General features: G+C 38.4%; 1 protein-coding gene across 2 annotated transcripts in view; it reads left to right on the plus strand.

Moving 5' to 3' along the window:
- Positions 1-18,716, plus strand: part of necab2 (N-terminal EF-hand calcium binding protein 2) — a 117,628-nt gene that overhangs the window by 33,025 nt on the left and 65,887 nt on the right. For both annotated transcript variants that reach the window (XM_007561316.2, XM_016676048.1), the window contains exons 3-5: positions 7,983-8,091; positions 11,912-11,937; positions 12,086-12,183. In XM_007561316.2, the coding sequence (XP_007561378.1) occupies positions 7,983-8,091; positions 11,912-11,937; positions 12,086-12,183 (233 nt within the window). The remainder of the gene's footprint in view (positions 1-7,982; positions 8,092-11,911; positions 11,938-12,085; positions 12,184-18,716) is intronic.

An 18,716-nucleotide genomic window follows, 5' to 3' on the forward strand; every position in this document is an offset into this window, starting at 1 on the left:
TTCCTAAATCCTTAAAAAGATGCTAACTTGAGCAACCTGTTGTATTTGCACAGCTACCTCAAGAATACTTTTCAACCAGACAATGGCACAGGGTCAGCCATTCAAGCTTATTTTATTTAAGCTTGAGATGACACTAGAAGCCTTTATTCAACAGTAGGTGGACAAGAGTAAAGGCAGAAGCACATGCAGCAAATATTCCAGACCGGGGAATCAAACTAGTGACAACTGAGTTGAGGACTGTAGCCTAAATATGGGCCACACACTATACCACTGAGCCATGTGGCGCCCAGAACCATTCCAGCTTTTGACCTCCAAAAAGAAAGTAGAAATATTGTTCTTGTGTTTTTAGGGGTGATTTAAAAGTCTGTTGATAAGCACAGTTTTCGGAATTTTTCTTTTTAAACATGTTATATTTATTAAACGTCAAGGTTTCTTCATGCAGAACATGCAGCTGTCGGCACTTCAGTCTCTGTTGGCGGTTTTCTTTAGAGAGTCGATGACCCAGTTTAATGACCCAGAGTGTTGAAGCTTTATGCTCCTGTTGTCACATTACCTGGAGCCAGAGATTCCCCCTCTCCACCCCCGTCTAAAATGAGCCCGAATGGCTCGTCTTGCATTTAAATGTTTAATTGGACGTCTGTCCTTATGAAAGTTGTGGATCCAGTCAAGCACAGTCTGCTCAGGTGTTCCTGTAATGATGAATTCATTTGCATTAATGTTGACGTGGCTGACTGAGTGCAGCATCAGAAGAAACTAACTGGTTGTAATGTGTAGGTTTATTAAACCCTGTGTAAAATATTAACTCCCAGTATTTCAGGTGTGTGGTTTTGATGGATGTTGAGGATGAACAGGAACTGACAGCGCCATACTTCCTCATCTGTCAGAAGGAACAGATGTGTGGCAGTGATATATTCACACATCGCCACAAACATTTTTTTTTGTCCTTTTAACAGATGGACTACTTAAGCAGAACAATATAAGAATTTGTAAAAAAAAAAAAAACAAACAAGAACAAAACAAGAAAGTTCTTGACAGAATTTAATAAAATTGGATTTATAGTGCCTTAGACAAAATTTTCTCATTTTGTCATGTTTGAACTAAAAATAATGTTTTTCTACTAAGATTTTTTGTTCTAGATCAACACAAAGTAGTACGTAATTAGGACGTTTAAGGAACAAGGCACATGGCAAGTGTGACGCGTTTGTAATCATGCAGCTTTACTCTGATGCCCCTAAAGAAAATCAAGCTCAACCGATAACCTTTAAAAGTCACCACATAGTAAATAGTTACGTTGTGTGTGTGATTTATTTTCAATATAAATAGAGTTATTATGTGAAGGCATTAAAGTTGCTACAGATCAATACTGAACAAACAGCATAATGAAGACAAAATAATGCAGCAAACAGGGCCACTAGACTATGGTTTGATCAAAGCAATCCAGGTCAGAAGACTTGGTAGGACATGGAAATTAATGACCACCAATGCTCTCCTTCCAGTGTTTCTCACCCTGAGTTAATGTGCAAAGATGAATGTTAAACGCAAAGTCTGTTTCTGTATGTGTGTGTGTGTGTGCGTGTGTGTGGGGGTGTGTGTGTGTGTGTGCGTGTGTGTGTGTGTGTGTGTGTGTGTGTGTGTGTGTGTGTGATTAATATTTAAATGCATTTAAATATTAAATTCTAAACAATAACTGAAAGTAGTTTTATATTCTGTATGGGTAAAAAGAAAACATGCCTTTAATCATATCTATTTTATTAATATTTTATTAATTCACTTAAAGTTCTTTGTCTATGTTGATTTGAATTATTGTTTTTTACTAAGTAAGATCAGATCAAAGTTCAAAACTGGTGCCATATTTATCCAGTTTTACATATTTTCCAGACTCACAGGAAAGAATCAACCACTGTTCAGCGACTATTCATAAATGTTTGATTTTGATTTGCTAAACCATGACAGCTTTCTGTGCAGGTGTCATGACTTCAACAACATAAATTTACTTCACTCGCTTTTTTCTGCAGTGGCACTTCTAAATATGGAAGCCGTTCTTTTCCCCTAATGAATTATATATTCTCCATTCTCCTCATTCATGCTGCTGTTTCTGTAACGAGACTGTCAGGGGAGTTGGTGTGATTTAATGCGAGCTTCAAATTAACTCTTTTGTCAACAAGGACCAGATTAACTATATCTGAGTGCAGTTTTAGTGTCTTCTTAATCCAGCTAATGTAAAAAGAAGCCTAAGTGTTCCAACTTTTCCCTCCCATATGCCTTCAGGAAATAATTATTTTTCGTCAGACAAGTGGAGGGATCGAGATATTCAGAAACAAGCAGACGTACAACAAATGTGTTAGTTGATGACAGATGGAGAAAGTGATGGCTGTTTTCTGAGCCTGGAAACAGGGTCAGTTTCCCCCGATGAGTTGCCATGACAACTGATCATGTAGCGCCCCCAAAATAATGATGTAAAAGACAAAGGGAAGCAAGTAACTACAAGGAAGTACATTTGTCCTTTTGAAACTTACAAGCCCGAAACCAAAATTTTATATTTGCAGCAGAACAGTTTTTTTTATAGCAATTACATCATTGTTGTGAAGAGTCAGTATTTCCAAAGAATAGATTATCGTTTCACAGCACCTTGGTATTAAGAAAAGCATTTCACTGTGGGTGAAAAGCCTTGGCAGCGAGTTTACTTTCTCTTTCTTTCGAACAATTTTCCCTCAGGAAAACGGATAACACCTTCTGACCTCCGAAAAGGGTACAATCTGCATTAAGAATGAAATCAGCTACTCTTGCAGAGCGTATAATTTCATGTTTACAGAGATGAATCGAACCTGAACCTCTTCTGGACTGATACGGTGCCATTAGGCAGCCTTGTAATGATGAGGTGCGTTCCTGGCATTTCCACCACCTGCAATTTGCTCCTCCACAGATGTGAGGTTATGCAGATCTGCCTTTTTCTGTGATTGGCTTAACAAAGAAGTTCTTAGGTGGGATTAATTTTGGGGCATTTTCAGACTGAAGACCCCTGATGAAACAAGTGGAGTATTTATGTACCTGATGGTAAAAATGAAAGAAAGAATAAGGGCCTCAATTTGCATAATGCGATTCAATGAATGAACAAATTACAAGATTTGATTTGAGTTGGGTGTATGCAAGTAAACTGAGCAAGTCTAGCAACTTTTCATGCTCTTTAAAGCATTTTTCTTTGAGTGCTTGTTTATTTTGCATATGCTAACATGCATGTTTGATTTACATTCTGTAAATCAGCATCGCAATACCGTTTTTGTCAAAACACATTTCTAATTAATTACTTCTGTTGTTGTATGCAGAAGTGAATAAGACAAAAACAGAAGAACGTTACATGTCAGTCACAGTTTGATACCCAACTAGTTTTCAGAAGATTGAAATGCCAGATTTTTGTGATATTTTTATGTTTCTAAACTGTCCAACCTTTAATTTGCAACTCAAAACAAATTATCTCTCAGGAAGAGCATTAAAATAAAAGCAAACAAAAAATGTTGCAGTGTACCTGGTTGCAGACTAATTAAAACTAATGTTTTGTTGGAATGTCTTTAGAATGAATTCAAATCTGCGTTGGAAAGGTTCTCCTTCATTTCTTTCATGACAGCCTAATTAAAGAACATAAACATGGGTTAGGCAGATATTAAAGCTGGTGCATCATAATAGTATTGCTTTGGAGAGCGGAGCTTTAGTTTATTTCGATTTGCATTATTTTACAGAGTCTTTTCACCAAAACAGACCCTTTCTTTCTCTGTATAAATAGTGACTTTCTATATATTCTTTGCCACTTCATCAAGGGACCTTGCTGTTTTGTTTTTTTTGTTGTTGTGTTTTTTCAAGTCAGTCTTTGTTTTAAAAATGGCAGGCATCACCTTAAACTCTCATGCTACCAGAAATAAGTTGCTCTGGTAAATCTCTGCACTTGCCTTTGTGTAAAAAGCAAATTTGACAGAAATCTTTACGGTAACAATTGATTGTAGCATCAAAACACGTGGTGATTTTTGCAGCTGAGAAGTAAGTAATCAGCAGATTGATATCAAAGACCCTCAGTAGCTGCAGCTTCGCCTGCACTGCATCTCGCCTCCTCCCTGCTGCTTTATGGTACATTTGTGTGAGCGTGTCTTTTCCCTTTGCATTAAAACCATTTCCCCTGGTGGACCTTTTTGGACAATAAAAATAAAGATCGTTTCAGCAAACGATGCCAGTCTGCAGAGTCTCATTCGCTGGAGGCAGGATGCTATTGCATCACCTCCTCTGATGGTGGTGACTTGCGTGATTTCTGAGCAGAGTGCTTATCTGAGTTGTACATTATTTATGGTGGGGTTTGCGTGGCTGAATGCTGGCTGCAGCACCAGGACGTGGAGGAGAGGAAGCTGCAGAAATTATCCATGGATGTTGCTCAGCAGTAGCCCTTTGAAGCCTGGCTGTCCTATTAGGAGAATACAAAAAGAGAAACTCCCAACAGAGAACACGGAAGTTGCTCATTACATTTGTGTACAGCTGCTCTGACAAAAAGAGCTTGAAAATGGTAAGAAAGTGGGTCAGGAATCAGGGAAGATGTAGGTTTTGTTAGACATGTAATTGAGGAGTGTGTTATGCTTTTGTAAAATGAGGTTAGCATGGTGTGTTGATAGAGGAAAGTGGGGCTCAAAAATGGGTCATAGCTGCATTAAACACCAGTTTTTTTTTCTTTTTTTCATGGCTCAGAATGTGAAAACATGGTGGACATCAGCTGGACAGTCACAGTAGGCGTGATGCTGTGGAACCAAGAAGTGACATTTCAGAAGTCACGCCTTCTGTCATTTAAAGGTTACTCTGAGCAAACTAAAAGAAAACTGATTGTTTTAGTCTTATTAAGCATGCCACAACATTTTAGAGAAATACTCTGCTGTGTTGTAGTTTATGCTTGTATCTGAAATAAGATGAAAGAATAGAATGAGGAAAGATGAAGAGAGTTGTGATTTTGAGAGAGAAGAAAAGTCGAAGGACCTAAAAGAACCTCCCTGAAACTACAATCAGTTTATTTTTAGTACAGTCTGACCTGGAATCAGTTTTCCTCTAGTATTAGCTCAGAGGTAAATGTGATTTTTTTATTTTATTTTATTGCATATATCTTTGCATTTCTGGTATCAGCTTTAGTTTTGTTGTCATATAGTACCGAGGTTACACTGCTTTTCGTTAACGACAGATAACTGGAGGGGTTTTGCTTGCCAAAACTGAAGATCACAGTGAAAACAAGTTTTAAAAGTGCAACTGAGAAAGTGCAGGGGGAATAGAGGAGGCAGACTTGAAGAGCAGCACGTATGAACTCCGTCCTTTGAAAACGCTGCAGTCCCCTAGCCCTCGTGGTTTTTCTGTGCTCTGCAGCGGTTCCAGAGCTGCACCCAGTTAACCACACTTAACTATGATGGCAGAGTAAATTAATATTTGATATCAAGCTTTGTATGATGGAGAGGCAGACAGGCCAACAGGATAGCTGACACATGTAGACGATGACATGCTGCATAGCTGCCATAACTTAAAAACTAAATTCAAAAAGCAAAGGCACAGGTTAAGGAAGTTGTCAAATACTTAATGGACTGGGGCTGACTAAATTATATCTTTAATTTATGTCTTCAATTTTCAATTGTCTCTGAATTGTTTTGAATTTTTCTTACTTTGTAGTTTTGTTAATTTGCATTCCTTAGTTTCTTTTTCTTTGATTATATCAGCCTTGTTTCTGTTCAGTCTGGTTATTTTAGTTTATGTTTATTATTTAGTGTCATTTAGAATTTATTTAAGAGTTTAAAGTTTTGTGTCTCCTCCTCCCTCACACCTGCAACCCGTTAGCTAATCAGCCCCAGTCTGTTGTTGCATCATTCACTCTCCTAGCATTTATACACCTCCTACTCTCACTCCTTGCTGGAGTCTCATTTTCTACCCTGTTGCTCTCTGTGATCTCCTGGTTTGTAAGTTCTTATTGAATTTTTTCATTAAACCTTCACCTCCTACCTGCTGCTTCATTCTGCTCTGCATTTGGGTCCTACTCCACCTTCACTGTAAACATGACAGTCATTACTTTAAAATCAGAAAACAGAAGATGTATATATTTTTTTCTGAATTTTCTTAAAAATGTTTAACATAATTGAAGAGTACAAAACAACAGATCCATTAATCAATAGAGCTACATAAAGTAGAAATAAATTATCAATGAAAAACAAATAGAAAGTTAAACAAAAAGAGGTTAAAAAATCTATGAAAATATGATATGGAACAGTAAAGAGTTAAAATTATTACCAAATATAGTCATAATTTATTTATTTTTTTAATTTTAATCTAATTTGTTATCACAACAATTACTTTAGACTTTGCAATTTTGGGAAATAATTATTAGTTTAAATATAAAAATTACAGCATTTGGCTACACATTACTTCAGCGCTGTTGCACACAGGCTCGTTGTGAATCCCTTTTCAATATTAACTACTTTCAAGTCCCTCCTGCTGCATCTTTGTTTTCTGCATTGCTGTTTTTTTTTGGGGGGGGGCAAGGTGAGAAACTACTTTACCAGCCATAAAATGTAAATAGCTTTAAGCTATAATGTACTCTGTACTGCTTTTGAGGCATTGTAAAAATGGTGAAGGGTCGAGGATTCTTCTTAGAAAGAATAATCTTCTTAGAAAGATTCAGCTCAGTCAGCTAGGAAAGTTCAGAGCAGCAGATGGCAAGTTAATGAAATAATGTAACTTGCCATCAGCTGATGTTGCATGAAGGGATCAGACATTAAGTAATGTTTCCTGATCAGGCCGAGGCAGACAGGAGGAGACAATGGAGCAATCCTACTGCAGCTTAGACCGACTGTGAGGGATGCATGATCATAAAAATAGATATTTTAAAAGTCTACATTTGAAAATGCATATGAAAAAGCTGAAACATGGAAGTTTTCAATGTTCTTTGTTACAATTTGGAAAGAGTGTGAAACTAATACAGCAGGTAAAAGATCAATACCTGACAGTCTATAGGTCAATGGAAAAGTGTATTGATTTTGGTTTATATATTCAGCTAGAGAAAACTTCTCCTGCTGATCAGAAGAGAGATGAACCCTGGGACTTAATAAAAGAGGCAACACTTTCAGAGGCTGAAGCAGCAGCCATTCCACATTTTTAATTATTTATCCTTCAATATGAGAAAAAAAAAAAAAAAAAGCACAAATCTATTTTTGACTACGGTGGGAAGCTTTAAAGAAAACTGAAGCTACAAGAAAATGTGGTCAAGTTTTACTGTACACTGCATCTGGAAAGTAATTAAAGCCTTTTTCAGATTTTTTAAACTAATTTCTTTCCTCAATGTCACAAGCAAATACTGAGAACGAAGGTTTTTGTAGTTATGTCAACTACCAAGACCACTAGACCATTGTATGCATTTCCAAATTAAGTCTAATCAAATGACTTTACAGCAAATGGACTCCATTAAAGCCGTAGAAACATTTAAAGGACGATCAGTGAAAACTGTTCAAATTTGAACTTCATTGAATATGTAAATGTGATTTTTTTGGTTTTCTGTTTTGAATAAATTTGATAAACATTCAAAAACCTTTCTCCACATTGTCTTAGTTGGGTATTTGTGTGTAGAATTTTGAGGACAGAGATTAATTCAATACAATTTGGAATAAGGCTGTAACATAACAAATTGGGGAAAAAGAGAAGCACTGCAAATACTTTCCATATGTACTATATATTTGCATAACTTCTTGGGAATTAACTGCTATATGTCTTAACATGAAACTGATTATTCAGTTTTAATGCACTGGAATACATTTCATATAAAAATGAAGGTAGAAAAGTTATAAATGGGGGCACGCGAATACAAAAAACTGGCAAGGAATTCTTAAAATGTGCCAATCTGTCATAAAACTAACAACTATTAGATCTGTAAGATCTTCTTTCTCCAGACAATTTAAAAGCGATTTTGTTTTCCGTTTCTCCTGCAGATGATGGGAAGCTGTCTCTGGATGAGTTCCAGGCTTTCTTCTCTGATGGCACGTTGAACGAGGAGGAGCTGGAGAAACTGTTTCACACCATCGACTCTGATAACACCAGGTTAGCGTGCATACATGAACATGAAGCACGCACGGCTGCATGAAGTTATGCCACATACAGAACATTTAGAAATATGTGCATGTTTGTGTGCTCACTGCACCATGACTTTGCGTGTTGACAACAAATTACAGGCGAATTTGAAACCAAAGGGTATGTGCACAAAGTTGTTTTTCTGCTCTGCAGCTTCAGTTTGCCAATTGAGTTGCATGTTTAGGCAAGTGGGTGAGGGTAAGGATGTGGAGTAAAATGTAAAAGATTTAAAATAAAAAAAATAAAAAAACTTTAAATAATCTGGACAATATCTTTCTAGTTAGAAAGATATTGAATATGTCTTGAGACCTGTGAACAAATTCAAACCAGGATTCATGTGGTGCAAAAATGAACATTTAGAAATTTTCTGAGGTTATTTGGCTGGAAAAAAACATGACTAAATGAGCAATGCTCAGTCGCACGTTTGTTAATCAGTTTTAGGATTACAAGTCTAAAACTGGAACATATTGAGCTGCTAAACCACATGGGTTGGTTTGCACAGCTTCCATTATTTTTAATGAAAGTATCATTTTCTTTTAATCAAACACATTAAACTCACTTTCATCATAACATCAAAGACCCAGCTTGTCAGCACAGCATTTACTTGTGTGTTAAAAGGTGCAACTAACATCTTGCTTCGTTTAGTCCAAAAGGATGCTTTAATTATTATAGACAGTTTTGGCAGTTTGTTGCTCTAGCACTAGCAGTGTGTATTAACACAATACCGAGGTGTGAAGACATCAGTACGTTGCTGCCAGTAAATCTGGAGAGGTTTATAAGGCCTTTTTCACATGTGAAAACTAGTTAAGACCCTCTGCCCAACATACCGCACAATGCTCAAAGAAATTGGAGTAAAGCCCACAAGTTTTATGTTGGACTCAACAGGGCTTTGTGAGCCTGTCGGATGTTAAAGTTCGTTACTGGAAAATTAGAAAAAGTAAAGTATGACTTTTTCGGAAGAGTTTGAGGCACAACGAGTTTGGTTTGCAAAGCTGTGTCAGAGTGAATAACAATAGTTCTGGAGCAATGGCATAGCTTATCATATACTAAGCTATATAATAATCAAAGTAGTTATTTTTGGTAAATGTGATGTTTAGTTAAAATAAGAGATAATATTGAAACAAACATTACAGTTCAGCTTTAAGTCACAGTGGTGTGTTCCTCTAGTCTCTTATCAGATATTGAAACTTGGGTCAAACTTGGTCATTTACAGGATGATTATCCCTAACACAGCACCAAGTAGACAACAAAAAGCCTAAGAAAAGACCCAATGTGTTGCAATGGCTCAAAGCCCACATCTCAGCCTGTTTGAGCCAGGTTTTGGTTCTGCTGGAGGTTTCTTCCTGTTAAAGGGAAGTTTTTCCTCTCCACTGTCGCTAGATGCTTACTCAATATGAAGGACTGCTGTAAAGTCGATGACAAAACGCAAGCGATTGTTTACTGTCACTACATGCTCATCCAGGAGGAGTGAATGCTGCAAGTCAATAACTCGATGCAATCCGCTGGATTTTAACTGATCTGAATAACAATCAGTACAGCGTAGGAGAAATCTTAGAGTTGAAATGTGAACGCAAAGGTTCAATCAACCTTTGCATTTTGGAGCCCGTCGTATGTACAATGCATTTGCTTACATCTGCTGAAATTCTAAGACCCTCTTGTATTTTATAGTTTTCATATGTTGAGTTGTAAAAACCTCAGCGATCCAGTCTCCTCCTCGCCTTTCTTTTCCCATTCTGTCTTCTTTGCCTTCATTATTCCATCCTCCAACACATTAACCTCCCTTGTACATTTTTTGATTTAATTGACTCTCATTAAATCAGTTCATTGACCCTTTATAATCAGCTCATCCATCCTCCAGTCAGGAGAGGTGTGCTGACACAGTGAGATCTGAATAATCAGAAACCTGACTGTTAATTTACACGAGCTCAAGATCCTGCAGAGCTTTGAATAAAATGAAACCAAGCAGAACAAAAGCTGACCTGTTAGCATTGTTGGAGGGCTGAAGCCGGTCCCCGTTTATAAATCCTCCTGCAGGCTTGGCCTTCTGACAGATCTTATCCATCTTTAAATCTGTGCAGTAAGTGGACCATGTGATTGCTGCCATCACCTATGGATGTTGGTCATCCAGCCTCTTGGAGATGGTCTCACTTCATAAGCCTTCTCGCCACAGTGGATGCAGGGCCGAGAAGTTCGAAAGTAGTGTCATGTAGCTACAGATAAGGTTATTGATTGAGCTGAGTGGAAGCAGAAGCCAGGATTTTGTTTCCTGTTTGAAGCAGGAAGTTGATGGATGGAGGAAGAGGGACGAAGCAGGCAGAGACTGAGCGATACTCGCACCACACTCGTTTTCCTCCCACCACCCTTCAACTTGATCACCTTTTCAATCCATTCTCAGAGCTTCCTGTCTCTGTTTCTGTCATCCTTTTGGAGCTTTCATTCTGCTGTCACTCTGTCCGACACTGCATTCCCCGTATTATCCTCCTCCTCCTCTTCTCCATGCGTCACTCACTCCTGCCTCCAGTCCTTTCTGCCCTCAGATCTTCATTGCACATCAGTCAGTCTGCACATGGTGACGATTTTATGTTAGAAATCTCAGGTAAGTTAGTTTTGGGTCACCAAAGTTTTCTTGTAAATGCCACTGGATGATTCTGCTATTTGTCTGAAATAATTTAATTTTTTCAACATTGGTTCTGTTTTCTGTGTCTGTATTTTATTTTATTTTTTTACATTAAAGGAGCCCTGAAAAAGTTGGCATCACATTAGAACATGACTTGACTGCCTTGACAAATAATTTAAAACTTTTCTGAAAATCTTAACGGCTAAAATGTAAGGCCTATTTAAAGTCTGTGACTGCTGCTATAAGAATAAACTGAAAGAAGATAAAAGGCAGCCTTCTTCTGATATTCTGATGCTGATCCGACGTTTTAATACTTTTGCAGTGCAGTAATTTACAGATGGTTTTTCTTTTTTTTGATCAATGAAAAGTGAAATTAAATCGGTTCTTTCTGGTCATCAGCAGCTAGCTGGGCCTAGCAATGACCCCTTAAAGAAACTTTGTCATGATGCTTACATCTTTTTTTAAAAAGCCAAGTTTAATTCTCCTGTTGACTTCACTGTGATCGGCTCAGATGAGATCAATCCAAGGATCTCGCCAAACCACATAGTCAATTACAGTGGTAATGGCTGTGCAAAAAAGATTGATCTTTTACAGTATGAACTACGAGAAAATGTGAAACTCTCAATTTCAATAATAATTTAACCTTTTCAAGGAGTGTAAAAATTGCATTTTGTGCTCTCTGGAGTGACCTGTCCACCCTGCCTCTGTCCTGCTGACCTCTGGAGGTAGGCACCAGCGCCCCTGGGAACCCCACCAGGGATGACCGTGTAGGATTATTGATGAATGGATGAATTGATGAATGGCTCTCTGGATTTTATATTGATGTGGAAGTTTGCAGCTCGTTCAGCCCAAATTTAAATGGAGATATTCAGGACAAAGACACCAATCCTTATGCGAGATGATTTGCCACACAATCCTCCTCCTGTCACTCGGAGAAATTCTAGTTTGCAGCAGCAAAACATTTACAGCCAAGTCAGGTTCCACCCATTGAGCTGAGTTATGACTGTATATCTCAGACTACCATGAGGACATTCTTGAATTTTCTCTCCTTCCACTCCTACTCTTTATTTTCTATAGATCTATGCAAGACTGCATGATAAAAACCTGTCCTTTGTTTCTGACCCTGCTCCTCTTTATCCTTTCCTTTCTTCCCATTTTCCTCACCTTCCAAAGTAATGTAGACACGAAGGAACTCTGTGGTAAGTAATCTGCATATTCTCATATTTCAAACAAACGTTTCATTTAAAATTCATTCTTAAAATTGCCCCTGATGAGTGGTGTGTGTGTGTGTGTGTGTGTGTGTGTGTTCCTCTAAATGCTTTGTAAATGTTTGTATGTGCAAAACAGACTACTTTGCCAAGCACATGGGAGACTATGAAGGAGTTCTGGCCTCACTGGAAACGCTGAACCTTTCCATCCTCAGAGCAATGGATTTCACCAAAAGGGTAGGAATGAGGAATGACTGGAATCTGTTTATCTGAGGGTTGATATTTTCCACATGAACTCCATATAACACAGTTTCACAGTATAATCTCTTTACCTCCTAAAACCTTTTATATATCATCAAACCATTAAATGGTACAGGTAAAAATTAGCTCATAGTGAGGCAGTTTTTCACGATATGCATATGCAATATTGCACTAACGGTAAATTTGCAATATATTGTGCAGGCCTAGCAAAGATTTAAAATCTGGATGTTTTTGTAGTAGATTAGTTGGAAATTTAAAATGTTAATCTTGGACGTATATTGATTTAATTTGCTCATTTAATATAGTTTTATTTTGTGATGTGAAAAAAATGCAACTCTAATCTTACTCTTTATATTCATCTAACCTTGTGCTTGTGATGTTTCAAATACTGATTTTATTTTTGCTTCTGAATTTCTAACACAATTTGCGCAAAGCACAAAACATGTGCACACCACATTTGTGAAAATTATGATTTGAAATTGTTGCACAAACGTGTCACGCAGGGATAATGGGCAATTTAAGATGCAAGCTTGCAGTCGACCTTTGAGCAGAATTGTCTTTGTGGTCAAAACTAAAAAAAACAATGTTCTCTCTGTTACTTTGAGTCCAACTGCAGATATTTCAAATGCCTCCAGCAGAAACTAACATTTCCCTCTGCATCTAATAAACTCGAGTCCGTGACAACCTTTGCCTGGCTGAGCAGAAGCGACGCGTCCATAGGCGGCTCCAACCACATACGGTGTAATGCATACAGAGCGCGTTCCCACAGTGTGAAAGTAACGATGTGTGTTTTCTGGCTGGAATCTAATTCTCTCGTTGTTCAAGCTGCTGTAGAAATAATGGCACATCAAGTTTCTGCTGCAGTGGTTTAGCTTGTGAGTAGCAGCTGGAGAGCAGCAATGTGCCATCCCAGTGTTCCCCCAATAAGCTAAATATAGCAGCTGCTCCACAGCCACACCTCCTTCATTCACATGTGGAGTATTTGTGTGCATATCTCTATCCTGCAGCTCTGTCTTTATCTGTCTTTTAGCTGCAGGCCACTCAGCAGCACTCAGACGCACTACGGCGGACACACTGATCCTTTCACACACAGCCCTCACCTAGTTTCTCTCTAATGAACACCCTTTGTTTAATCTATCAGTCCAGTGTCTGTCTTGTTCTTCTACTGTATCACTCAGGCTCTTTTCTTTTCTTCTTCTGAAGCTCATTCGTACTATGCATCCCTCAATCTCCTTCTCGTACCCAGAGTCTCATTATGGGCATGTTAGTGAATTGCAGACGAGGCTTCTTGTTTTCCCCACAGCCACATCATTGCATCATATTTGTCATTCCTGCCAGTAAATGATTGATTTCGTTTTGGTGCATTCTGTAATGGAGGAACTGCAGATGGTTTATCTACACACATTGGAGTTTTCCTCCTTGACCAGCTAGACTGGTCATATTACCAAAACCTTCTTTGAGTCTTTATTTGTTAGGGCTCATTTTGTTCTCCACTCATATTTAATGAATGAAATTGACATAAAGAATTTATACCTGCTGATTTGAGCAAGATGCAATGCCAATTGGCCAGAGTTAAGTCGTGACGATGCGTTCAAACAGACTGGAAAGTGCCTTAATGGATTAACGATACCATTTTTAAATGCATTTCTCTTGGCGTGCCTTCTCAATGACTCACCAGCCTAAAATAAACAGTCGGAAGATTTAGAAGTAATGGATTCAGGTTTTCTCCCTCTTGCTTTAACTTTACATCGGTGCAGCAGCACATGCTTTCAGTTGAACTCAGTTGAGCAGAGAAAGGTCTGAAACTTGGACACTGGCTGTGAGGGAGATGAATTTACATCTTCTCGTTCAGGTTGTCATTGGTCTATTTAGCCAAGCTCCAGACCTTGTCTAAGCCAGGACTTCAGTCTGGTTCAGCAAATTCTTAGTTTTAGCTTGGCATAATAATTTTTTTTTTATTTTATTGAGGGGTGTATTTTCTATCCTCTCAACCACCAGACGGTTGAGGCAGATGGTCGTCCATTTGACGAAAATATTTCAGGCAATCTGTTGGTTTTCTTAAATAACTTTTACTTATTTTCTTTTTATGATCCACTGAAACTGTGTGCTTGGGGATTGCTTTATGGGGTCAACTTTTTACCTCAGGCCAGCAAATATAGAAAGGGTGCTCTGTTCACATGAGTCTGAACTTACTGCCCAAATAGAAAAGCACAAGCTTGGTAAAAAAAACAAACAAAAAAAAACAGCCCCTTGTTCTGTAAGCAGAGGGTCTGAACCCTCACAGTTGTAATTTGTGACAGGACTGACATTATTTTTTTTTTCTCTTAGCTTGATGCTCTGTCAGTAAATTGAAATACATTTTCAGTGCTGCAGTCTGTTAATGTGAACTCGGTAAACACAGAGCACTGTAAAAACTGATCTATTGGTTTGCCCTTTGAGCTTTAATTCACACTATGGTTCTTCTTTGTAAACAAATGGAAAGGCACCTTGTTTACTGAAGAATTTCCAGTAAAAACTACATTTTTCTTGTTTTAAACTCATGCTAATTATTTTTTTTTTAATGTGTCCTGCTGCCCTGAAAGCAGCACAGCTTCAACATCATGGAGGTTTTAGAATAAGGAAATTGCCATTTAACTTGTTCACTTCAGATTTCAGTGGTTTTCTTATTGTAGGTGTTATGAAAAAGTTCAAGTACCTAAATAATTACTGAACAACAGAGCAAAGAGCGACGTATTCACCTTCTGCACTTTGCCAAGCGACGCAGCTTAAATGCCCCCCCCTTTTTTATTTTTTTTTTAGTCTCTTGCATTCAGATTCTCCCTTCTTATCTCTGAAGAAACACTAAATGTTTCATGCTTAGCCAGCTCTGGTTTCTAATGGGCAGCTGGGGCTTATCGGCTCCACTGGAAAAGGCCTGAGTGAGCCGTCTGAGAGCTGCACAAATGGGGATGAAAGGTTTTAAGTCTCTGAAATGGTTGTAATGGCTGCATGTGTTTCAAATTTAGCTTCTGTATAAACAGCAGCTGTCTTTCATCTTCATTTTTTGCCTGTGTAAAGCTTACAAATTTATAATTAACAGAATTGACGATATAAAAACCTCAAGTCAGTTTATTTGCTTTCAGAGGTTTTGTTTTAGTTCTTTTTGTCTGTTTTTCACTCTGAAAACTCTCCAGAAAATCTTTAAACTTGAGGTAGCCAAAAGGCGACGGTAAAGGTGGAGCCAGAAGCCGAAGCGTTTTATTAGTTTGAGCAGAAAGCTGCAGCATGAACCGAGCTCGTTTTAGAGCCCAGTGAGAATTGATTACCTCCACATCCACCTGAATAAATACAGAGAGAAAGGAAAAGTGAGTGAGATGGGGAGACAGAAGTTGCACTCAGTAGTCGTCCTCTGCATTGCACAAAAGAGTATTCTTCCTCTGTAAAGCAGTGGACTGGCACCCATGGGTGGGTTGGAAATGAAAACGAACCTGTGGACCATTCTGCCGAAATTTATGTGACAACAGTGTTGGCAAAGTTACACTGTAAAAAAAGAAAAAGAAAAAAAAAAACCCTGACAAGTCTTTGTAGTGAAAAATGGGATGAATAAAATGCAGGTCCAGGAATAAATCATGGCATAGCAATGAACTGCAGTGCCTCTAAAGTCCTCTAAACCATTAATTAACACAGAAAAGGAATAAATCATGGACACAGGAAAGAGCTGAGATCGGCAGCTGTTATGGATGGAGTTGGGCCCAATGCCGGTGTCCAGAGGGATATTGATGTTGTATGGATCAAAATCACTCATCAGGCTCCCATTCTTCCTGCAGAAGGTGAAACCAGTTCACAAATAACTCATGCAGATCTGATATTTCCATTTAGATAATATAGGGTTAATTCATTTAACTGTCAGGTGTCGATGCTTTTCAACTGTCTTGACATTTTACATATAATCCAATCATAAAGCAATTAAACTAAAACATTTATTACGTCAAACAGCAGCTCAGCAGTAACGAAGGTCCAATACACAATGAGGAAAAGGTCTGAAATGGCAATATCATATATTCAACAGCTGGAAGCTGCTTGTTTTACATTTTCTTTTTGTCATTTAGTTCTGTTGGCTGCTAACATGACTTGTAAATGTTTCTTATTATTCACAGAATCCAAGTTGTCTGAGATCCAGTGATTTTTAATGTCGTCTGCTGCTGTCAGTTTAATCTGGCCATTGGGTGTAAATCCGCTTGATTCAAATCGTGCTTCACAGCCAAGTCTGGGCTTTCTCCCACTGACTTTGATTCGTCCAGCAGAATTTCAACCAGACCAGTCAGCAAACAGAAGAAGTAGTTGCGGAGTTGACTTTTTTTTGTGCTGCTTTAGAATTGTAGTCTGGAAGTGAATGAAGCCGTTCAGTTCGTGTTGGAATACTGAATTTGGAAGCGATTTGAATTATCAGCCGCCTCGTTCAGATCGGCATTTCTCTCTTTGCAGTGGAAGATGGTTGTTTACAAGCGCAGGCAATTTCTGGTAAGCTTCATAGCGTCAGACTGGCTCATTTTATACACCGCAGACAAATGTTACCAGTTGGGTAAAATTCAAAACCTCAACAGAGTCCAGACTAACGGGATGAAATCGTTTCTCAATAGCCTTGAAGCCAGACCAGACCCCCTGTGCAAAGCAAAGTGTAGGACAACGGGCTGTTTTTACCAGACTAGTGTTGGTTCTCTGTTTTGTATTTAACTGAGAAACTCTTCATGCTTGTATCTGTGGTAAAGTTTTATGGACGAAATGATTTAATTTTCCAGCAGGTTTGGGCACCTACTCACATTGCCAAAGGTATCACTGACCAGTATGACCAGTTGTCCAAACTTGCATCAGCTGTTTTAGTAATTTGAGCTACAGTGGCTCTGCTGTTCAACTGTCCACACAGGCCAGCCTTCACTCCCCACATCAGTCTGTGACCCTGACCCCAGTTCACCACTGTTCTTTCTTCGTCAGACTCACTCAGATTCGATTTTTTTTTTTTTTATGCTCCTGACACATTCAGTTTAAGGACAGGATTTCTACCTTCAGGAGGGAAAAAAAAATGGGGATCGAACAGAAGAAATTAGTTGCCAAAAATTATTTTAGCCCTTCTGGTGATTAATTATTCCCAGAATCCTTTTCTCAGTGACTTACCCTGAGAAGCAATGTGTAATCCACAGGGATGGAGCGTTGTTGTTTGAAGTGTTTATCTTGTTCTGCAGTAGTGAAAGCTTTTACGGAACAATCAGAGTAAGAAGTGGATACAGAAAAGTTTTAATTGGCTCTCCAGCCGCCACAGATAAGTAACGTCCTCCTCCCCCCCTGAGCTGTGTGTGTTTTTAGACAGTGAAAGGTGAAGCAGCTAACAAAAAGGAAAGAGGCAGAATTCATTAAGTCTCCTGTTCTGTCTTGTCCCTTATAAATGCTGATTTTAATGAGCTTCTCTCTTTAACACTTTATTTTCTTTATACCTGTGCTGAGCGAGCTTTCTCACAGTGTGACAACTCATTTTCCCCGTAAATAAAATCCTCCTTAAACTATCCTTTAAAAATAGACTTATGCCTCTTTGACCCTTTTCTCTGACTCCTCCTGCCTTTTCTCCATCTTTTCTCTCATCCTTCTTTTATCTGTGTGTCATTGTGTTCTCTCGACCACAAACCATGGCAGACTCCTCCGCATCATCCTCCTTTTTCTTCCTAAGGATTAAACTGAAGAAGATCGTGGATGTGCAGGGGGTATTTCGGTCGGTACACAATAGCGTCTGTAAGGAATGAGCTGTGGAAGATTGATGGAGGAGATCAGGGAGATGAAAGAGGGCAGCAGGAGAGAAAGGAGTCTCGGAGAAGAAGAGAAGATGTGCGCGCGGGGTATGACAAGAGTTGGAGAAATCATTAAATTATTTAGTCTAGTGGGCTCTCTGCTCCAAACAAACACAATGAGCTGTTTTTACATTCTTGTTCTTGGTTGCTCTGGTGTTAATATTTTTGTAAATTGCCTATTTTTGTACAAATTCACTAAAGCACACTTTGTGCAGCCATTTTTCTTGGCTGCTGTGTTATGAATCCTTTCCATTTGCCATTTGATCCCTATGCACAGAATTTCTCCACTGAAGGATAAAAGTTAAGGATTATTCTATTCTTCCGTTCTGAAAAGCCACGGCTTGCATTTGATATGATTTTTATGTCACATTTGCTTAGCAGTTATCAGTTATTTATATGAATTGTTTTGAATATTGTCTCAAGAGCATTCATGCTCATTAAACTTATCCAAATCTACTTGCATACGAACCACCTTGCATTTTTTGGAGAATTTATTTGATGTGCTAAAACACAATATACATGGTTTTTAACATTTGTTACAAAATACACTCTAACAAGTATAATGTAATCACCTTAGGCCACTAGCTTACCTGTAAGTAATTTCCTTCTGATTTTGCTCATTTCAAAACTGGATTTCTTGCCCATTTTTCCTTACAAAGCAGCTCAAACTCAGTCAGTTTTTCTCACTGTGAT

This window comes from Poecilia formosa, unplaced genomic scaffold (genome assembly GCF_000485575.1).
Source record: "Poecilia formosa unplaced genomic scaffold, Poecilia_formosa-5.1.2 Scaffold125, whole genome shotgun sequence".
Taxonomy (NCBI): Eukaryota; Metazoa; Chordata; class Actinopteri; order Cyprinodontiformes; family Poeciliidae; genus Poecilia; species Poecilia formosa.